This window comes from Arachis stenosperma, chromosome 9, assembly GCF_014773155.1.
Source record: "Arachis stenosperma cultivar V10309 chromosome 9, arast.V10309.gnm1.PFL2, whole genome shotgun sequence".
NCBI classification, from domain to species: Eukaryota; Viridiplantae; Streptophyta; class Magnoliopsida; order Fabales; family Fabaceae; genus Arachis; species Arachis stenosperma.
In genome coordinates this window covers 12,638,467-12,662,482 of record NC_080385.1, presented here as the reverse complement: position 1 = coordinate 12,662,482, position 24,016 = coordinate 12,638,467, and the positions used below count along the sequence as shown (strand labels likewise).

General features: G+C 34.0%; 2 protein-coding genes and 1 pseudogene across 2 annotated transcripts; 1 reads left to right on the top strand and 2 right to left on the bottom strand.

The window, feature by feature from the left end:
- Positions 1-6,265: 6,265 nt before the first annotated feature.
- LOC130949080 (neoxanthin synthase, chloroplastic-like) lies at positions 6,266-6,987 on the bottom strand. The gene is made up of 2 exons (XM_057877907.1): positions 6,518-6,987; positions 6,266-6,443 (listed from the first exon to the last, which is right to left on the bottom strand). Exons 1-2 carry the CDS (start codon positions 6,985-6,987, stop codon positions 6,266-6,268), a joined length of 648 nt encoding a protein of 215 aa, XP_057733890.1.
- Positions 6,988-14,059: 7,072 nt separating this feature from the next.
- LOC130949079 (aldehyde dehydrogenase family 2 member C4-like) lies at positions 14,060-17,627 on the top strand (annotated as a pseudogene).
- A 188-nt stretch (positions 17,628-17,815) lies between these two features.
- On the bottom strand, positions 17,816-18,736 carry LOC130950937 (multiprotein-bridging factor 1c-like). The gene has a single exon (XM_057879540.1). The coding sequence runs from the start codon at positions 18,694-18,696 to the stop codon at positions 18,031-18,033; it is 666 nt and encodes a 221-aa protein (XP_057735523.1). The 5' UTR covers positions 18,697-18,736; the 3' UTR covers positions 17,816-18,030.
- Between the last annotated feature and the right edge of the window lie 5,280 nt (positions 18,737-24,016).

Genomic DNA, 24,016 nt, shown 5'->3' with positions numbered 1-24,016 from the left:
TCGTATATAGTCGTTTGGTTATTACTTTCCTACTTGTTTACCTCTTAAAGATTAAAGAGAGTTGTTATTACTTGCTACTTCAGGTTGGTATATCTGAAAGTGGGATTGATGATGCTGTTCAAAAGTTGGTTGCTCGGGGGTAAGTACTAAGGATAGAGTGAGATTTCGTTTGAAAGTTGATTTGATTAAATGTAATGTACATCTGAAGTGGAGATTTCGTGCAGCACATAGATGAGTATAATTGAAGTGTTTGAATGTATTGTGTTATCAAATGTATAGGGAATCAGCTTCTTTATAGAGGAATTACAGAAATAGATATAACTAGAAAATAGAAAAGAAAGGAAAAATAATAGCCTAAAATAAAGGAAAGATTTCTAATCATAAAATCCCTAAAATTAAGCTAAACCTAAAAAGAAAAAGATTTATAATTAATTCTATTTACATAAAAGATTCAAGAAAGGAATTAGGAATCTGATTTTGATTTGATCTAGTCAACACTCCCCCTCAAGCTGGCTTGAAGATATCATTCATTGACAGCTTGCTTATTATGTTATCAAAAGTCCTCTTGGGTAATCTTTTAGTTAGAACATCTGCTAATTGTTCCGTAGTTGGAACATAGGAGATGCAAATCTGTCCTCTCTCAATCTTTTCCCTGATAAAATGCTTGTCAACTTCAACATGTTTAGTTCTATCATGCAACACTGGATTATGAGAAATGGAAATTGCAGATTTGTTGTCACAATACAACCTCATTGGTGGAGAAATGGAAACTTTTAGTTCTTGTAGGATTTTCTCTACCCATAGTGCTTCACATATTCGATGAGCCATTGCTCTAAACTCAGCTTCTGCACTACTTCGTGCCACAACACTTTGTTTTTTACTCCTCCAACTAACCAGGTTTCCGCCAACAAAAGTACAATACCTAGATGTTAACCTTCTATCCATGACATTCCCAGCCCAATCTGCATCTGTATAAGCTTCTACTTGAAGATGTCCATGCTTTTTATAGAGTAACCCTTTCCCAGGCGACCCTTTCAAGTACCTTAGGATTCTAAAGACAGCATCCATGTGTTCTTGACCAGGTGAATGCATAAACTGGCTTACCATACTCACAGCAAAGGCTATATCCGGGCGTGTATGGGATAAATAGATTAGCCTCCCTACCAACCGCTGATATCTCCCTTTGTCCATTACATTTTCTGGTTCAGCTGGCTTCAATTTTAAGTTGGGCTCTATAGGTATTTCAGCAGCTTTACAACCAAGTAATCCCGTCTCTTAAAAGATCTAGGATGTACTTTCGTTGGTTCATAAAAATGCCTTCCTTAGACCTTGCAAATTCATTCCAAGGAAGTATTAATGAGCCAAGTTCTTTGATTTCAAATGCTTTGGCAAGCTTCTCCTTCAAGTCTTTTAGCTCCCAAAATCATCACCTGTCAGAATAATGTCATCCACATACAATTAAGATGGCAGTTTTATTAGCTGCTGAATGCTTATAGAAAAGTGTTTGGTCAGCTTGGCTTTGAGTATAACCAAGTCCCTTCACCACCATTCCAAGTCGTTCAAACCAAGCTCTTGGGGATTGTTCAATCCATAGAGAGATTTCTTTAGTTTGCACACTTTATTCCTCCCTAGTTCAGCTTCAAATCGTGGAAGTTTCATGAACACCTCTTCCTCTAGTTCCCCATTCAGGAAGCATTCTTTATATCCAATTGATGTAAAGGCCAATTGTAATTCGCAGCAGAGATAAGAGAATCCGCACAGAACTGAGTTTGGCAACTGGAGCAAAAGTCTCTCGATAGTCTACTCCATAGGTTTGTGTATATCCCCTAGCTACTAACCTAGCCTTATACCTCTCTATGCTTCCATCAGCATTGCACTTGATGGTAAAAACCCACCTGCAGCCAACCAATTTTGTATTCTGTGGCAGATCTACAATCTCCCAACTTTCATTTTTCTTGAGTGCATGCCACTCTTCCATCACTGCTAATTTCCAGTTGGGATCATCTAGTGCTTCCTCTATATTCCTAGACTCAAACAGATTTGTAATTTTAGAAGTAAAAGCTCGATGTTTTTGAGAGAGATTTTGGTAAGAGACATAATTGGAAATAGGATGGTTGGTGCTTTTTGAGTACTTTTTTGGTGCATGTTCTGGTTTCTTTCCTAAGGGCTATTGGCAAATTATTATTAGAAGTGACAATTTCAGATTTACCTGGAAGTTCCTGAAGTACTACAGTTGGGCCATCTTCCGGGTTTTCAGATTGGGTTGGTACAGAGATGATGGGCTGTTCTCTAGTCTTCTTGGGATATTTTCGAACATAACACCGAAGCTCCTTTCTTGTGGTATTTCTTTTCCTGTTTGGATTCCAACTAATTCTGGCACAATTTCAGAATTGGTTTTCACATCTTGTTTTGCAATTGTTTCAGAATTTACTTGATTAGTAGAAGTTGTATCCTCAATATGTAAGATAGGAGTGGGTAAAGGTTCATGCAAACAAGTTTTACTTCGATATGAAGTGTATGTAAAAACACAGTGCAACCAAATACTTTTAAAGGTAAGTCAGAATGCAACCTACATGCTGGAAAATTCTTTTTGAAAGTATCCAACGGTGTGCAGTAATTTAACACACGTGTGGGCATTCAATTTATGAGATAGGCTGCTGTTAGAACAGCATCTCCCCATAAATACTTTGGAACATTACCCTCAAACATAATGGCACGTGCTACTTCAAGAAGGTGTTTATTCTTCCTTTCAGCAATGCCATTTTGTTGGGGTGTATTGGGGCATGTAGATTGATGTTGAATACTTTTCTTTTGAAGAAATTCACCAAGATTTTTATTAAAGTATTCAGTGCCATTATCACTTCTTAATATTGAAATTTTTGTGTCAAATTGTGTTTCTACCATTGTTGAAAAATACTGAAAAATTTTAAACCTCAGATTTTCATGCATGAGATAGATCCATAGTCGTGTGTGGTCATCGATAAAGTTACAAACCATTTTTTTCCAAATTGAGTTGTTATTTTTGATGGACCCCATACATCACTATGAATCAAGTGGAAAAGGTTTAGATGCATGATAAGGTTGAGAGTAATAAGGAGTTCTATGGCTTTTTGAACGAATACAACTTTCACATTTAAGTAAGGAAGAATCAATATTTTTAAACAAACTTGGAAACAAATGTTTGAGATATGGAAAACTAGGGTGTCCTAGTCTATTGTGCCAGAGAATTATTTGGTCCTTTATAGGCATAGAACTTATACCACTAAATCCTTGAGCTATTTTATCCTCTGAAATATCCTCAAAGTGATAAAGCCCATCCATCATCTTAGCACTGCCAATCATCTTCCCCGAAGTCCGATCCTGAAAAATACCATGAGTGTCAAAGAATGTCACAGCACAATTGGAATCATTGCAGATTTTACTAATAGAGAGAAGATTACAAGAAAGCTTTGGTACATGTAGGACATTTCTTAGGTCAATATTTTTGGACAGTTTAATTGTACCTTTTCCAGCAATAGATGAAAAACTACCATCAGCAACTCTAATTTTTTAATTTTCAAAGCAAGGAGAATAAGTTTTAAATAAAGGGGAGAGGCTGGTCATATGGTCAGATGCACCTGAATCGACAATCCATGGTGCATTCAAGTTTGAGGTGCAATTAAGGGACATAGGAATACTAAAATTACCTGTTTGAGCCAAAGAACCACTAGGAGTACTAGACACAGAACTGGAATTTAACAGCCTTATGAGCTGCTCAACCTGTTCCTTACTCAATGATGATTTTTCAGCCTCATGAGCAGTTGGGGTAGAGCGTATTCTGGGACCAGGTTTGCTGCCTTTAAGATGTGCTGGTTTTCCATGAATCTTCCAGCAGGTTTCTCGGGTGTGACGAGGTTTATTGCAGTGGTCACACCAAAGATTGGAGGGGTGCTTCTGATTTGATGAACTTTTAAGTGCAGCAGGTGCCACTAAAAGTGCATTAGACTCCAAAGAGGTATGTTCAGTCTTGCATTTTCCCATCATCACAGCTCTACGAGTTTCCTCTCTTCTAACTTCAGCAAATACTTCTCCAATTGAGGGTAGGATTGCTCTTCCAATAATTCTGCCACGAACTTCATCTAGCTCCACGTTGAGGCCTGCAAGAAACTGGAATATCCTCCCTTCTTCCACTGTTTGTTGGTGGTGTTTGGCATCAGCGGCTGAATTCCACTTGTAGTTATTGAAGTGGTCAAGATCCTGCCACACCCGCTTCAATGTGTAGAAATATTTGGTGACATTGTCACTCCCTTGTTGAATTTCTCTAGCTTTAAGAGTAAGTTCATAAATCTGGGATTTATTCCCAAGATCAGAGTACATCTCTTTGACACTATCCCACAATTCTTTGGCTGTGGTATAGTACATGTAGTTACTGCTGATATCCTCCTCCATTGAGTTCACCAGCCAGTCATCACCATGGAATTTCGGTATCCCACACATGATTTTGGTCAGTGATGTTAGGCTGGCTTCGCTCACCAGTGAGATATCCAATCTTCCCTCTTCCACGGATATACATCTGAACTGATTGAGACCACCTAAGGTAATTTGACCCATTGAGTCGAAATGTGGTATCTGAACTGAATGGAGTCACCACTACTAGTACCCGTTGCTCAGATTTTAAATCTGATAGAGTAGGAGTGGTGTTCTCCTTCTGTTCAGGATTAATGACTGAGGAACTGTCAGCCATAGCTATAAATCAGAGGCACAGTGCAGAGATCCTGCTCTGATACCAAATTGAAGTGTTTGAATGTATTGTGTTATCAAATATACAGAGAATCAGCCTCTTTATAGAGGAATTACAGAAATAGAAATAACTAGAAAATAGGAAAGAAGGGAAAAATACTAGCCTAAAATAAAGGAAAGATTTCTAATCATAAAATTCCTAAAATTAAGCTAAACCTAAAAAGGAAAAGATTTATAATTAATTCTATTTACATAAAAGATTCAAGAAAGGAATTAGGAATCTGATTTTGATTTGATCTAGTCAACAAGTATGGCTAACTCCAGATAGATTGGATGATATGAATTAATCTTACTAATCATGTTGCATATCAATTTCCTAGCTAATGAATTGAGGACTTCGTATGCCTGTTTTGAGTTTTTTTTTTTTTTTTTTCATTGTGAAGATACAAGGTTGGAAGGGTGGAGCAGTTGGAGACATCCGTGCTAGAGGAGCCAACTCTATAAGTTTTTCCATGCTTACAGTTGTGTTGGCTTTGTTAAATTCTTGTAGATGACATTATTCTTTGGTTGTACATAGAAAGTTTTTTCATCATAGCTTTTTACTCTAGTTGTGGATAAATTCATCTTCATTCAAACATTTTGAATTTCCTGTGTCTTAGTCTATCGTATGTGTTGGAAACTGCTTCAGAAAGATCCTACCTAATGTTGCAGCAGATAACATGATATTGAACTGAATTAAGATAAATCTATATATCATTTTATTTAGAGAAAAGGACAAATAGGTCTCTAACCTTTTATCCCGCGGACATTTTCGTCCCTGACGTCCTTAAAAGTTGGACGGATCAATCCCTCCGTCAAATGTCTCTGTCAGACTCAACGGAAAAGTCTGACGTGGCTTCCGTTCTGCTTACGCTCCCCATATGGCACGTTAGTCAAATGGAACTTTTGAAAAATGGACAAAGAAGTCCTTGTCTCTCTCTCTCCCAAGAGTATATCCGCCACCACTGCCTCCTCCCTCCCAACCCCACCAACTTTTACTCTCAACACCTTCCCCGACGACAAAGCTTGGAAGAGAGGCGCATGCACCAGCACCAACTCAGAGAATCACTCAGCAGAATCCGCCAGTGCTTAAGGCCCCTCCAACAGTACCTCAGATTTCACCAACCAAACCAAATCACACCTTACCACCAAAGCATGACCATCCTCAGCGTTTTCACTACTCGCTATGAAATTTCAACCACTCTATTATCTAGCCCACCAATTTTTTGTTGTGCTACATTTTCTTTCTGTTTATGTGGTATATGTGTCATTTTCTTATTTCATGCTTCTTTTTGTTCTTTTTCTCTTCAGGCTGTAGTTAGTTGTAGCAATGCACTAGTTTCAAAATTATTCGTGTTATTTATAGATGCATCTATATAATGTAAGGTAATTAATCTAAAATTTCTTTTATTTAGAACTTCATTATAGGAGAAAACAGGATTAAACCTATCATATGCATAAAGAATACTATCACTATTAGAAAAAGGCACACTTGCGGTCAAAAGTATCAAACTTTCTTTGCATAGGTTGTGGTGTGGATGCATGTCTGTTTCTTATCTTCCAATATCTTTTTCACTCTGATTCCCAAGTGCCTTAACCTTGCAACCATCCTCTTCTTCACCTCCATGTAAGACAAAACCGGACGGCTAACAAGGAAAGTTTCTTCAAGAAATATCAGATTGGAACTGAAAAGGCATTGCATACAAAAAAGTAGAAAACTTGGAATTATCAGCTCTCAAGTAAGGCTCATTCCCCATACCTTTCCCTTGTGAAATTTAACCCCATTGGAGACACACCCTCCAAGCAATCTTCAAGATCAATACTCTCAAACTCATCCACCCATACACCGTAGTTGTTAGGCCACATGGAGAGAGGGTCAGGATCAACACAACAAACCTTAATTTCATAGCGGAAAACTTGCTCTGCTAGACGAGTGCCTACAGGGCCAGATCCAATGATGATCACGTCAAAACGAGATCGATCAGAAGGATGGCACCTTGGGAGATCAAAATCCAAGGGTTTAGGTTGATGGGCAGGCTTCAAGTTGAGAAAATTTCCAAACTTGCTGGTGTTGTTGTAGGCCCTGACTCTGAATCTTCTTGAAGTTGAAGAACATGATGAACTTGATGTGTAATGAGTTTTTCGGAGAGGGAATGAGGAAAGTGTGGCTTTGGTAGGTGGTGGTGGGGTAACGACGTCGCATTGAGAGACAGGGACTTTTTTGTCCATTTTTTAAAAGTTCCATTTCACTAACAAGCTACGTGGGCAGCTGTAATGCTAGGTAAGAAGAACAGTAGCCACGTCAGACTTTTCCGTTGAGTCTGACAGAGGTATTTGGACGGAGGGACTGATCCGTCCAATTTTTAAGGACGTCAGGGACTTAAAAAGTATTTTTCAATGGTTAGGGACGAAAATGTCCACGGGGTAAAAGGTTAATGACTTATTTGTCTTCATTATCCTTAATGCTTTTGAGTTCTAACAAATTATCTTATGCAACGTGCAAATTTAGATTGCCTTTTTTGCTTGGTATTACTGTGACTGTCATCATATTTTCAGGTTATTCAAAGAAAATTAGTTCAGGTCATCACTCCATCAACCACTGTGGAGGGTAATATTGGGCCTGATGCCAACTATCTGCTTGCAATAAAAGAGGTTTGCACTGAGTTATTAATTTTTGCAAGCTATTATAAGTATACCTAATGCATAGATAGTTTTGTTGGTACTTTGAATTGTTAAATGGTGATAAATTGAAAATTTTACAGGGTAGCACCATCTTGGATGATGGTTCAGTTGTGTATGGATTTGCTTTTGTTGATTGTGCTCGTCTTCGATTTTGGGTTGGCTCCATTGATGGTGATGCATCATGTTCTGCTCTGGGAGCTTTATTGATGCAAGCATGTTTTGGGACATCTTAATTACCTATTTTTCATTTTTATAATTAGGGTATAGGTTTCATGAATTGTAACTCATTTGTAAAACTTTTAGCTAATTTAATTTTGGGCATTGGTGTTTAGGCGTCGCCTAAGGAAGTATATATGAAAGTAGAGGTGAACAACAATCTATTCTCAAATACATGTCAAATCTAAAGGTCCATTATTTCATGTTAAAATATAATGTTTTTTTCAGGGCTGTCCAAAGGAGCTCAGAAAGCGCTTAGAAAATTCTCATTACATGGTGAGATGTGATCTTCTGTTGCTGGTGTGGGGATATATTAATGGGATTTTATATGGGTGTTTCTTCGGCTTGGGAGCTACACATCTATTACAGCAATACTTGAAATTGATTTCGCACGGTTCTGTATAGTGATAAACATCTTGTGGTTGGAAAATATTATGATATATTTGGTAATTTTGTTTTTCTTATTTCAAAATGAACCTGGTTTTAATATGTACACAATATGATTAACCTTCTGAATCTGTACACATTACCTGGACTATATCCATATGATATGAATATATATATATGGAACAAAATGTTTTCATAGGAATTCAGGCTATATGTTCATTATTCTTAACGCAATTGCTTGTGTACATTCTGATAACTTTGAGTCTTGATTATTATAGAATTTTACAAATAGAAATTATTTCAAACCAATTAAATTAAAACTTTAAGATTATTTATGGTTTAGGATAAAATAAATCTTTAATATTGAAAAGTTTTAATTTGATTAATTGTTTTAAATTACAACTATAATTATATATATTTATTATATCTAAAATTATATAATTGTACATTCTAGCAATAATTAATAATTATTAAATAAAATAATTTTAAACTGTTTAAGATTATTACTTGATATAAATATAAGAAAATTACAAATAAATCCAATTACAAAATTACAACAAGGATGAATTAGTCTTTTTTAAATGAATTCAATTTTACTTAAATTAATATAAGAAAATTTTATACTAAAACTTTTTTTATGGTTATTAATTAGAACTTTAGATCCATTTTTATTCTCTAAATTTCATGGTTAAAAGGGGTCTAGCAATCTTTGGTTCATCCAACTATTTTTTCAAAACAAGAATTTTTGTCCACCAACATTTTGGCCCATGTCACAGCCCTTTATTTTGAGGTCAAAATCCCTCCACTGCTCCAGTAAACTCATAAACTTACAGTGCTTAATCACCTAAAGCTGTGCCACTCTAAATTGTTCAGTCTACCCACTTTTTAATTTAAATATGGAAGAGAAAATAGTGTAGGGTGCAGTTATGGAGTGTATGAGTACTTTACGCAGCTGTGATATTAGAAATTAAAATCGTCCCGTCTAATTTTTTTGTTATAAATCGGACCGGATTCGATTTGTGTTTAAAAAATTAAAAAAATTTAGTTCTGATTTGTGTACTCTAAATTTTTTTAATTTTTTAATCACAAATCAGAGAGTATGATTTGTGTACTCTCAATTTTTTTAATTTTTTAAACACAAATTGGAGGGTCTAATTTATGTACTCTAAATTTTAAAAATTTTTTAAATATAAATCAAAAAATGTGTATATCCACAATTTTAAAAAATATAAAAAATTACTATGTATATCACTATCTTATTTTCGTATCAACATTTTTTACCCTAGTTATATATATATGGCTTCGTCTCTTACTAGATGGTTATTTAGTTTGTTGATGTTACTTGTAATCTCTCTTCTTCTTACTCATTTTCTGTAATCTTGATTACTATTACCATATCACATCGACCTTCTTGCACGGTGCTGTGGTGCAGCACCCCCTTCATGCACGGCGCGGTGGTGCTTCCACCAGGACCGCCCTTCATGTACGGCGTAGTGGTGCAGCACCCGTTCATGTACGGCGCAGTGGTACAGCAGCACAATCTTCAACAGAGAAAGCCCTTCTTGCACAGTGATGTAGTGCAGGTGCGACAGTGCGATCTTCAACGGAGAGCCCTTCTTACAGCACCCGTTCATGCACGGCGCGGCGCACAATCCAGAAGAGCCCTTCTTGCATGGTGCTGTGGTGCAGCATCCGTCCATGCACAGCGCGGTGGTGTCCAGCATGATCTTCAACCGAGAGATCCCTTCTTGAGGTATTAATCTAATTTTTTATTTTTTCAATTGTAAATTTTAATTCAAGCAATTATAGTTTAAGTATTAATCTAATTTTTTATTTTTTTATTTTTTTTCAAAGATATATTTTTTATTGCATAAAAAAACTTTATACCTGGAGTACATTATGTTCTCCTGAAGTACATTATGTCAAGACAAAAGAATTTTCTAATTGAGATGTTAAAAGGACAGAAACTCACCTTCGACTGCAGGTTCGACTACAGGTGAAGTTGCTTCTGGATGGCTGACACGTGTTATTATATGGTTTAAAAAAATCGGTTTATTTTATATAAATGGTTTATTTAAAAAAATTGGTTTGAATTGGACCAAGCAGTTACTTTTATTCCCTTATTCTTCGTTTCACACGTAAAATTCGTTCTCTTTCAATCCCTTTTTCAGAACTAATATGAAACCCTCAATTAGGTATGTTCCTTTTATTTATATTTCTTAATCAAATTTATTATTTCAAATGTATTTCTTAATTTATGTTTTTATTCATTCCTCTGTGAATGATGAAAATTATTTAATAAATACGTACATATTTATGTCATCACACCATTTTAATGTTCAGGATCATAAATGCCAAGATAATTCATGACAATTTCATGTGATGGAAGACAAAAATATAATTAAGGTATAACCTAGACTAGTTGATAGCATGAGCATTGTTGAAATTTTGGCATGATCTCTTCCATATTTGTTATATGTCTCTTTAGTTGGTGATGTTATAGTTTATTGTGATGATATGATGGTAGTTTAATTGTATGAGTTAGGTCCTTTTTATTTGGTTGAATTTTTTCTATGGCTATCCTATTCTTGATGGCAATGTCAAAATAAATATTTTCATTAGTTGTTTTTTTTCTCTATTTTTGAATCAATTTTATTTTGAAAAAATTTATTAAAAATTTTTGTTGTAGACAATATTAATAATATTATGTTCAATTATTTAAGGAGACCAAATTAATATTTTGATTAGATACTTTTGTTTTATTGAAAATAAATTCTAATTTCATTAAAAAAATAAATTCTAGTTGATAAGTAAAAACACAAAAACGTGCATGACAGTAAAATCATAATTTCTAGACAAGTAAATTATAGTCTTATTATCTTAAAAAAATAATTTATTTATAGAATAATATTGAAAAATCAACAATAATTTGCATGAAAATAGTTTATTAGTAAAATAAAAGTTAATTGATTGATTACCATAAAATTTAATTTAACTATAAATTTGGAATTGAACATATTTTTACAGCTTAATTTAAAATCTGTTTACAGCTTAATTTAAAAGCAACTGAAAATGTAAGTTATGTGAAACAAAATAAAACTCATCAAGAAAATAGAAACAGAGACAAAAAAAGGACAGATGATATCATTTATGCCATTCCTATAAAAAAACCGTGAATTTTGTTTCTTTTTCGGAATACTAAATTTTACTTTTTCAAACAATTTGTATATATATATTTGACAAAAATTAAATAAAAAAAAGTTTCAGATAAATTTAAAGAAAAATTGGTCAATATGAATGAAGAAAAAGAACATATCAAATTCATCTGTTAGGAATTTAGGAATAACACGCGAAAAGAATTTAAATTATTTTAAAAGTAGTTATTTGATCTATTCAAACCGGTTTTTTTAAATAAACCATTTGTATAAAATAAATCGATTTTTTTAAAACCATATAATAACACGTGTCAACGATTCAGAAGCAACTTCACCTGCAGGTGGTTTGAGGAAATGATGTCGCCGGTATTCCTCCTCCAACAATCTCTTTATAAATTTATATATTTTATTTTATTCTCAATTCAATGATCATTATTATTTATTTGTTTATCTTTCGTTTTATTTTATTATATGTAATTATATTACATATAAATTTCTAAAGTCAATTGATCAATTTACTAATTTAAAATATATGTTTTTTATTTTTAAAAATAATAATAAAAAAAATATTTTAAAAAATATCTTTCGTCTTATTTTATTAGATATAATATTTGTTTTTTTTGTATTTGCATAATTAATATGCATTTTTATTTTTTTAAATTTAAATTAATATATCTTTTGTTAATAATGTATATTATTTTTGTCCCCTAACATAAATTTTTTTGGGTGCTTCATTGTGCACGGCACGGTGGTGCGGTCAGGAAGAGAGCCCTTCTTGCACGGTGCTATGGGGCAGCACCCGTTCATGCACCATAGCAAGTTTCCTTTTGGATTAAACTGTGACTGCTACTGGCCTGTGCAGAAAATGAGTACCTCTCTCATGTATACAATTCCTTATTTCTTGACCTTTCTAATCTGTTGTCATCCTTAGAATCCACTGAAGGCCATCCCCACATCAAGTAACATACTTTGCGGAGAAGAATCTATATTCACTTATCGTCTCAGTTCCCGTAAGATACATGTGTTCTTTTCCTTTTTTCTTTTTTTTTTTAATTTTTTTATTTATTACAAAGGAATTAAAAGGAGCTATATCTGCCTTGGCCTTTCTTCAGGGCCATCTGTAAATAGCATCTGGGCCAAAAATTATTTTACACAAGTGGACTGGCACTGAGTTGAATGGGATTCCGTTTTTTTATGCACCACCATTACATGTTGTGAGCTTAAATATAGTAAGTGAGATTTCCTTAAATCTTTTATCAAACAATAGCAACCAAGTTTATATATAATAGTCAATGGGAAAATGAGATGCAAAGTTTATTTATTTGTATCTGTATTTAATATTTACGCAAGTTTTACTAAATGGAAAATTAAAAGAATTTTGAAATCATCTGTCCCTGTAATTTTTTTTAGTGAAATAAGCTTTGAATGCTTAGCTTAAATATATTGAACAAAAGAAAATGAGAATCAGATAAAAATGGATGTTATTGAATTAATTTCTTCTACTTCTCTTAGGTAATATCTGTTAACATTTTCTCAGGTAAAAAACTTCATCCTCATTGGTGACATCCATAAAAGTATATACTTTCTTAGTTGGAAAGAGCAGGGTACTCAACTTAGCATATTGGCCAAAGATTTCGGTAATCTTGATTGCTTTGCAACCGAATTTCTGATTGATGGGAGTACTCTGAATCTCATAGTTTCAGATGATCAAAAGAACATCCAGGTTGGTCTCAAGGCTATATGCTACTGTGTTTTGTTTTATTTGTTTTTATGTGCATTTACGGCTTTTTTTTTTTCCATATTGTAACTTGGGAAAAGCATGAAGTTCTGGCAAGTTGCATTCATGTCATAGACTTTTATTTTTTATTTCTCTGATGTTTCATCCATAAAGCCAACTCCATCTATTGGAAAAAGGCTTGATTGTTGTGTATAATTATGTCTAATGAATTTACAGCACATTTTCTGATGCTCCCTCCATACATATTTTTCTTTCTTCTTTCTATAAATACAATCCTTTTTCCAAAAAATAAGAACAATGCTGCTTCTTGCTCTGAAGGTTGTGTGACATCTTTGTTTCATTTTTCTTCATTAATGCATATAACCTTTGTAATGTTTGCGAGAAAAGATGTCCGAGAGTTGGAAAGGACAGAAGCTTCTTTCAAGAGCCGAATTTCATGTCGGTGCCCATGTGATCGAAGTGGTTCTGGCTCCAATAAAACCAATCGATTTGACTTATTGTTTGGTACCTTGGATGGTAGTATAGGTTGCATTGCGCCTCTCGAAGACTACAATAATCATTACAGAGAAAGCTTGTTGATGCCGTACCCCATCTTGCTGGCCTGGCCCCGACAGTATAGTGGACTGTGAGCTACTGAGCTTCTATGCCAGTAAGTTCCGTCTTCATCCAAACATTATTGTATGCGTATGCTATTGAGAAATTGAGTCAATTCACCATTTCATCAATTAAAATATACTTGGTTTTCTTCGTCACAGTTATGAGGTTGGAACAACTAGATTACAAATACTCTCAAATCTAAGTGATCTGGCTCTTGGAACAAGCTTCTTGTGAACACAGCCGTCGTCTTGCATGTCTAGCGAAATTCTTCGGCTTTTGATCCAATCTGTTAGCATTTTTATGATCGGAAAAAGCGCTTTGCCTTGTCAAATGCTTGCAAGTGTATTATCCTTCAACCTTGGATCATAAATGTATCGCGGTTCTATAGTGTGCCCAGATCGGAGCAAGTTAGGTTCTAGAAACATCTAGAAGCCCAGATCAGATCTTGGTCGTTACGTTGTTTTGTCAGCATCATGAATTCATTCTAACATTCTGTAATTACAAAAATGCATTTTGAAGTGCTCAAATGAAAGAATCACAAAACTTGAAGTTCCTCAACAATATGCATGCATGGTTTCACACTGTAACTGTTACTTTAGCAACCATATATAAAATGGGACGCCGGTCATTTCCAATCACTGGAAAAAAAGGTTACTGAAATTGGTTGATCAGTCAAAACGAAAATGTAGAGTATGATAGCTGATAATTAAGGTAGCAAATGCAAATGATAAAATCTCACCTTGAACTTTCATACTTATTTTATTAATTCAATTAGTTAATATGATTATAACATTGTATCTAATTTTGAAAGTAAAATAATGGTTCTGTTGTCCAATTTTTGGATATCACATTGCATTGTTAATTTCTTGCTTTTCTAAGTTGAATATTGTGTTTGTTCTGTTTTTTCTAAGGCTGGAATTCCAGATGGCGTGCTCAATGTAGTACCAGGATTTGGACCCACTGCTGGTGCCACAATATCCTCACACATGAATGTTGATAAGGTAATCACTTGATAAGAATAATTCTTCTTTTTAGGTCAATAAGAATCGAACTCTAAATCTTTAAATCATAAAAGCTATATTATATTATGAAACTACTACTCCTAAAGGTTTAAGCTCAGAAAAATGCACATTAATAGTTATATCTCCAATAACTTCAACATTGTGGCTTGACCACTGCATCATATTAAGTCACATTGTGGGATGTCTTGGATAGTTTGATTCATGTAACTTGGCTATAGCGTTGTATGTGTGTGCAGGTTAGCTTCACCGGTTCGACAGAGGTAGGCCGTGAAATAATGCATGCTGCAGCTAGCAGCAAGTTGAAACAAGTTTCACTTGAATTAAGAGGAAAGTCACCTCTTCTAATCTTTGATGATGCTGATGTAGATAAAGCTGCTAGCCTTGCTCTCTTGGGCATAGTATATAACAAGGTCAAATTTCTCTTAAGTGAATTAATAATGAAGAAACTCAAGTTACACATTATAATGACACTCTTTAACATTTTGTTCTTGTTTTGATTTCAGGGTGAGATATGTGTTGCAAGTTCACGTGTGTTTGTTCAGGAACGGATATATGATGAATTTGAGAAGAAGTTGGTACAGAAAGCAAAAGCTTGGGTTGTTGGTGATCCTTTTGACCCTAAATCTCATCAAGGCCCTCAGGTATATGGAAAATATTACCATATCATATTAAATCATTTTCCTCGTATTTTAAATAAGTATACCTTACATTCATCATCTTTTAATGAATAAAGTCTAAATAGTAGATAGATTATATATCGATACGAATAAAATTAAGAATAAATAATTACAATTATCTTTTATTCGTAACTACTGTCCCTTTGTAGATTGATAAAAAGCAATTTGAAAAAGGAAAATGCTAGTTGTACAATACTAATCAGCCTTTAATCAAATTTAAATAATATTTAATTATTTTTTATTGTAACATGTTTCTATTTTATAGATACATATCTATAATTAGATTTTAATTTAAATTTTAAAACCCACCCACTTCATTGGTGGTTACGTGACTTTGCTTTACTTTCGTAACTTAACGTAACAAATACAGTTTTTTAAATTCCTTATTGTACGAGACATTCACACGCATTAGTGAATTTCAAACCAAAAAGGACGCTGCCAGCTGAATTCTCCATCTCGTCTTCATTGGTGAAGCCTATCATTACCTTCCAGCTGAAGCACTCTCTCATTTTGCATTGGGTGAGAATTTGTTTTATGAATTTCTAGTGATGAATGGTCGAATATAATTATATTCATAAATTAAAATATTTTTAATTGTAGTTTTTTTTAATTGTAAAACATCTAAAATTATTAAGTTATACAAAAAATATTTTTAAAACACATCCAAAATCATAAATTTAAAATTTAAATTTAAACATTAAAAAATAATTGTAACACATCTAAAATTATGAAGTTATATAGAAAATATTTTTGAAACACATCCAAAATCATAAATCTAAAATCTAAATTTAAACATTAAAAAATAATTGTAACACATCTAAAATTATTAAGTTATACATAAAATATTTTTAAAACACATCTAAAATCATAAATCTAAAATTTAAATTTAAACATTAAAAAATAATTGTAACACATCTAAAATTATGAAGTTATACAGAAAATATTTTTTAAATACATCCAAAATCATAAATCTAAAATCTAAATTTAAACATTAAAAAATAATTGTAACACATCTAAAATTATGAAGTTATACAGAAAATATTTTTAAAATACTTTCAAAATACAGAAATTACACATACAAAAATAATTTAACATTGCAATATATATGAAAATCTCTTTAGGTCATTTTATTAGATTTTTTATTTCAAAAAAAATCAAAATTTATATAGAATAATAAAAAAAGTAATGGTGTCAGAGACCCATCCAAACCTTAGGTAAGTTTTCGGCGTGGACGAACGGTGACGAGGAGGAGAAAGGCGGTGACGAAGATGAGTGTTGAATAAGGGGAATGTGGCGTTGTGAATGAGCGCCGAGAAGGAGGAAGGCAGCGTCGTCGAGTATTTTGACATGGGACAAACGTGACTTCTATATTTTTTTTAGTGTTTTGTACGGGTTTAATTAATAATTTGATGGTTTAAGGTTTATTTTATAATTTTAAAATCAAATTTTTGAATTTTGAATAATTTGATTTTTAGATATGTATTTAAATTATAATATATTAATAATTAAATATATTAAATTTGAAACCGAAGTTTAAAATTTAAATTTTAAATTTCAGTTTTTTTTAGATTGTATTTAATTTTAAAAAGACAGTAAATCTATTTATAATTTTTAGATGTGATTGTTTTAATTTTTTTTAAATTATTGTAATAAAAGGCTGAATATTGTACCATTTTTAAAGGATACCTAGTTGAATTGTTTGAAAAAAATTCTTTCCTACATAGAGCATGGAAAGAAAGAAGGAGCCACCCTTTTATATGGGGGTAAAAGATTAGGAGACAAGGGCTACTACATTGAGCCAACAATTTTCTCCGATGTTAAGGTGAACGTTATCTCCAAAAAGGAGTATTGAATATTTGAATCAACCTTTTTTTAGGAAAACAAGACAACTAACCATCATGTTGTCAAATATTTTCCTTCTATTCTTAAACAACCATTTTCTGGAGGACATGCTTATACTACAAGATGAAATATTTGGCCCTGTGATGTTACTAATGAAATTCAAGTAAGTTACACAAGTTACTATGTTTTCTTTGTATATTACTGTTACAATAATAGATGGAAAATTGAAACAGGACTATTGAAGAGGCAATTATGAGGGCTAATAACACCAAATATGGGCTAGCAGCAGGAATTGTGACAAAGAATTTGGATATTGCAAACACAGTGTCCAGATCCATTCGTGCAGGCATTGTTTGGATCAACTGCTATTTCATATTTGGGAGTGACATTCCTTATGGAGGGTATAAACAGAGTGGATTTGGAAAAGAATATGTACCTGCAACAGAAATCTGTTGTAACTCCAATTTACAACTCTCCTTAGCTTTGAATTCAATGTCTCCTCTATCAAATAAAATGGATCGGATGAAACTTTTGAAGCTATGTATACCTTTCCTCGCACATAAAATTCCCACTTTATGAAAACTTTTTGTTCCATCTTTGCCTCTTTGGTCTCGTGGTGTCTCACTAAATGCATGTCTTCTTAGTTCAACTGTTAGTACCTGAATCATATTAGTTCATTACAATGTTATTCTTAGGAAAACAAACAATTTAGTTGATGAAATTTTCATATGCAAATTAATGTAATCTCCAAATTTTAAAATCAAATAAGTCATAATAACATTAATCTACAGCAAGATCTCATTACACTATCAAACTTTTGTTAACACTCTCTCCCTAAAATCACACACGGGTAAAGTTCCCTTCCATCATATCAGATATTAAACAACAGACCCTGATCCAGAACAGAACACAACACAACACCACACAAAGCACTGTTATTAAAGGAAAATCTTCTTTCATTTTCCGATTTTGCCCCTGAGCTTGACACCAAGAACTCTCTCCATCTTAGCGAGCACGGCCTGGTTGGGCTGGGCTTTGCCGTTCTCGTACTCCTGCACCACCTGCGGCCTCTCATTGATCTGCTTCGCCAGCTCTGCCTGGCTCATCTTCTTATCCAGACGGGCCTTCTGTATGGCCTGCCTCACCTCCACCGCCACCCGCTCCAGTGCCGCGGGCTCCGTCCCTTCCTCCAGCTTCCTCGCGTTGATCCCAGGCCCGGGCTTCCTGTTAGACCCCGCGTCAAACTTCTTGATGGTCTGCACCTCGGCGCCCGACCGCAGGGCCTGGTTCACGGCCTTGGGATTACGAAGGTCCTGGGCCTTGGGCCTGGACTTGTGCAGAACCACAGGCTCCCAGTCCTGCGTTATGGTCCCCGTCGATCGAGTCGGCATCGTTGCAAAACACGAGGTAAGTTTTGAAGAAAAACGAAATGATGAATTGAATGAAGAAAACCGGTTGTGAGTGAAGGAGAAAAATTGAAAACTGAAAAGAATGGTAGAGATATGGTGATATATATACGAGGCTTGGTGAAATGAGTGTCTCTGGAACGTTCTTTGTGTGATTTGGGTGGGTGCCGTAATGCCGTTTGTGTGGTTTCTCCAGAAGGTTCGACCTATATCCATTATTATCCAATTCGTTGCTTTGTGGCGTTTTCAAATGCCGTGGATATTTTCTTTCTTTCTTGTTCATCAAGCAAGTCGAATATATACTCTCTTTTTTTTCCCTTATTTGGAGGTTGATTATAGATTATGAACTTCATTATCAGGGAAAGCAAAGTTAGCAAACAATGGGACGACGGACGAAGGTTAAAAAAATATTTATATTCTTAAAATTTATTATTAAAAAATAATTTTGTGTTTGAATAAAAAATAAAAGAAGTATTTTTAAGCAAATAATTTATTAAATTTCCTTACAATTTTGGTTTTTAAAAAGTGTGAAAATACTTAATCAATTAAAAGTAGACTAAAGGATTATTTTAATTTTTAGATCGAATCTTACTTGGAGTAATGTCCATTGAAATATTTTATTTTTATTTCGAATGACTTTAATTTAATATAATGTTCTTCGTTCTATTAAATTTAAAAAATATTTAATATTCTTAGTAACATACATAATAATTACGAAATTAGTTAAATAAATATTATTAATTTATTTTTTCGGTTCTCATATCGTGACTATATATTGGTCTTCTTGTTAATTTATTAATCTTAATATCATTTTAATATAAATATAGTTAATATTTTTTATCTTTAAAATTATAACATTGAAATATATATACATATTAAGAAAGATATTATTTAATTAATAATATTTATACTTTACGCACATTAACAATATTAAATATTTACCATATCAATAGTGGGACAAAAAATTGTAATAAATTGTTATGGATAAAATTGGGCTCTTATTAACATTTTAAGAAAATTATAAAAAGTATTTTACTAAATATTATTAAAAATAAAATTTATATTTTAGTATATTGAAAATTAAGTTTTTTTATTATATTTTAAAAATTATTTTAGATATGGAATAGAAAGTTGTGTTTTAGTTAAATATTGGTGTTTGGGGTATTTTTCAGAGATGTGAAAGTGTCAGAAACACTGCTCAACATGTAGATTTTGTGTTAGCTTTTCATAAAATGAAAACAGCTTTATCAGAGATTTCCAACAGAGATTCGCCACATGTCGTGTTTCCAGGCAACACGCAGGTTTCGTGTTAACGTAGCAGAAATTCTGTGCAAATTTTTAAAGCAACTTTATCAGAGATTTTCAACAGAGATTCGTCACGTAGCAGCTGCAGAGCAACATGCAGCATCCGTGTTACCCATTGTAGAGATTCGTGAAAGCCACGTGTCTCCATCCAAACAACACGCAGGGTGCGTGGTAACCTCCTATTGTCACGTGTCGGCCATGCAGCAGCACACAAGTAACGTGTTGACTGCTGTCTCCATACAAGAGGCAAGCCTTGCTATGGAAACAAGTGTCATTTATGGTTTAGTTTTGGTTCCGGTATATAAAAACGGAGGAGGAGTGGGGCTTGGCTTCATTTCATTTCATTTCGTTCTCCCATTCGCTATTATCATACACTCTCATCTCACGAAGCCATAATCATCAGCTGCAACTATTTTTTTATTTCGTTTTATTTATTGTGTTAGGGGCAGGGGCAGAGCCACATAGTAGTAAAGGGGGGAAATGACTCCCCTAATTTTTAATTTCTTACATGTAAATTATATATAAATTTTAATTTAGCTCCCTTAAAATTTTATTTTAGTCTTATTTTATTATGTAAATATTTTTAGCCTCCCTATGATATTTCATCTAACTCCGCCCCTAGTTAGGGGTGATTAGTTAGTTTTAGAGTTGAGAGTAAGATTAGAACATCTAAAATGGTACGTAATTATACGTCTACATAAGATCATATCATTAACTATTTGGGACATCTTAACTATGTAAGTTTATTATTTTTGGTTAATTTGTTAGTATTTATTTGGTTAGCATTAGTTTAGTAGTTTGTCATTATTTATTTGAATAATTTTTGTCTAAATTATTTTATTAATAAAATTAATAAAAAAAGTATGAATGTGAATGATAAGAAATTTGAATTTTTTTAATTATTATTTATTTTATTTTTTGTTATTAATTTATTCTTGTTGCTATTTATTAAATTAATTCCCTTTGTGGTTAAAATTTACCAGGTTAATAGGATTCTTCTGTCCCGTAAATTTGACTAGCCAGAGACGTGACATCCGGCGGTTGACCAAGCCTTACAAACCACCGGATTCTACCAGCTCTCGAGAGTTGGAGTGATCAGAGGGCATTTCGCGATACTATCTGCTCTTGTGAAAAGGTGATGGCCAGAGACATTGGAGGACGTGTTACACATATTCGGCCCACCCATTGATGGAGAGGTTGTAACTGGTTGGACCGATAGCAGTCACGACTTCTTGGTCACCTAGAGTCTCGCGATATTCGGCAGTGAACCCGTTGTGAGCAGTTCATCCAAAAGCTACATAAAACTTTCATGGGTTCGCCATATTAGAGACACATAGCCTTTAGACACATGGAAGTCTGTTAAGTGCTATGTTAGGAGTTACATCTTCTGTCTACTAGGTACCACCCTCTTCGCGGATAAGTCGACAACATATGCCCACGCGAAGAAGTATTGAACCAGCGATATTTGAAAGCTCTTATGCATGAATTGAAGCTTCAGAATACCCGATGAAGTATCCTAACATCGTCCACCTCTTGACTCCCATTAAACAAGGGTCATGTTTCTATTTGAACTTGTGAACCAGGCATCTTTTGAACTATTGCCAAGAACCACAACAGCAAAGTTTGGTAAGATTCTTCTCACCCACCAAAAACCTTGGTTATCGACTTCTACTTTGCAAACCAAGCTTTTTGGTAACTAATAGTGTAGTTGAATATTACTTGGACTTCCGCAATTATAGATTTGATCTTTATGGAAGGGTCAGATTCAACCAATGGCTTCATAGCCTCAGCAATCATGTCTGAGTCTAAATTGGAGTGATCCTGTGAGATCATTCCCATGGAACACGTGTGCCTCCCATTGTATCTCCGAATCTCCCAACAGACTTTCTTCTGTATCAAGTTGGCTCAGATAAGCCAGTTGCACCCACGTCCATCAGTCTTGCATTTTGCATAGAACGTTTGTGGTTCGGATTCATAAACAACATAATCGACTCCTTTGGAGATAGTGTAACTCCAAATTACCGCAATGACTGATTTTCTTGAACCGTATTGCATTCTGATTCTAAACTCCCCATCCTAAGGATCAGCAACACCTATAAGAAAACAAATTCGTCGCTCATCGATCCGTTAAAACCAAATCAAGTAAACATACTATCCACTCCTCACGTATCTATGTTTGCATATTCGGGAAATTCCAGTGCCTGTATGGCGTCAAGATCTAAGTTACGCATAAAAAATGGAACATCTATTGGTTGACTAACTGCGGTTGGAACTACTAAAGTTTCTGCCATTGCCTCACCTCGCCCATCGCCGTCCTCGTCCTCATCACCAGCTTCGTACGTAGCTTCGAACTCCTCATCGCTATCATTATTTATTTCCAAGTACACTTTGTCTTGTCATCTTGCACATTTGTGTCATGTTGAACCTCATCCGCAGCTATATGCTCAAACTCAACATATAACTCAATCCTCAGGTGTTGCACCTAAGTTTGTTGGTGAATATGAAACATCCGCTGAATACTTGTTTCATCGACGATTGGCATAATTTCAAACTGTATCAGGCTGCCAAATACGACAACTGGACTCTTGTAGATATAGTTATCAGAACCAAACCAATAATTAACCCAGTCATATGACTGGGTTACCAGGTCACTAGTTCAACTGGTGGGTCACTGATTCACCCGATTAACATGGTCATAATTAAAAAAATATAAAACTATATAAATAAAATTGAAATAATGGTTTAAAACTTAAAATACAAGTCTTTACAAATATTAATAATCTAATATCAATTCTTAGACATAATAAACTAATCTATAGTACAAAATATTCTCATAATTTAAATGAACAAGGGCGATCAACATATTACACATTTTTAAAATACAAGTCTTTGCTGATGATGCTTGTTCCTGAGATGGTGGTGTTTCTGATAGTGTTTAAGATGAAGACATTTTTGAAATTCTAGTAAAAGAAACAAAAAATGTTCAACAATGAAAGATTTAGCCAAGCAATTTTTTAATCAACACAGCAACAACCACCAAAGTTCACTAAGGATAATCAACAACAAATTCAACTATTCAAGTATTCACCTCTATTATCCGGCGACAAAATTCAATCCAATGATGTTATCCAGCAACAAAAGAAAATTGCTCATGTTCGGCAACAATTGTGAAAAATCAAATACAGTAGCAACAACCACCAGATTCAACAAAAATTATAATTAAAATTTGCTAAGGTTCAACAATAATTCTAATTTATTCAAGTACTCAACTTTGTTATCTAGCAACAAAATTCAATCCAATGATGTTATCCAGCAACAAAAAAAATTGCTTAGGTTCAGCAATAATTGTAAAAAATCAAATACAGTAGCAACAACCACCAGATTCAACAAAAATTATAATAAAAATTTGCTCAGATTCAACAATAATTTTAATTTATTCAAGTATTTAATTCTGTTATCCAACAAAAAAAATTCAATCCAATGATGTTATCCAACAACACAAAAATATGCTTAGGTTCAGCAATTGTAAAAAATCAAATACACAACAATAATCACCATATTCAACAAGTATTCAACTCTGATATCCAGCAACAAAATTTAATCCAATTATGTTATCTAGCAACAAAAATTTGCTCAGGTTCAGTAACAATTGTGAAAAATCAAATACAATAGCTGTTAATGTTGCAAGTGTGAGGAGTGTTGAAATTAGTCCCACATCAAAGAAAGCATGGAAGAGTGAGGAGTTTATAAGATGAGAGACCCATTAACTTGACACCTTAAGATTTTGAGTTGGATGTGGTGTCTTCTCATCTTATGTTCTCTCGCTTGATTCCTCCCCGAAGTCTCCCCGACTGTCGAGAGCTCCCCACGGTTGGCCCAATAAGTGGTATCAGAGCCGATGGTTAATCGGTCTGGTGGTTTTAAGGGGTAATCAAGGTGAAGCATCGAAAGTCTTCCCGTCAAAGGTGGTCCGGGCGGCGTGTTCCGCGGTGTTTTACGGTGGTGTGATGGACGAATACTCATATGTGGTGGAAGAGTTAGAGGGGAGTTAATGCTTGATGTGGAGACTCACACTTGAGGAGGAGTTGATGCTTCACCTTGAATACCCCTTAAAACCACCAGACCGATTAACCATCGGCTCTGATACCACCTTGTTGGGCTAAGAATGTTCTTGCAAATGTGCAAGGAATGAAAACAGCCAAGGAACTTTGGAATAAACTCGAAGGGTTGT

Bases quoted from the DNA above. Each gene is read 5' to 3' on its own strand.
- LOC130949080 (XM_057877907.1), bottom strand. From the start codon at position 6,987: ATGGACAAAAAAGTCCCTGTCTCTCAATGCGACGTCGTTACCCCACCA. The intron at 6,444-6,517 runs GTATGGGGAATG...ATGCCTTTTCAG, and splicing joins TTAAATTTCACAAGGGAAAG to TTCCAATCTGATATTTCTTG.
- LOC130950937 (XM_057879540.1), bottom strand. From the start codon at position 18,696: ATGGATATAGGTCGAACCTTCTGGAGAAACCACACAAACGGCATTACG.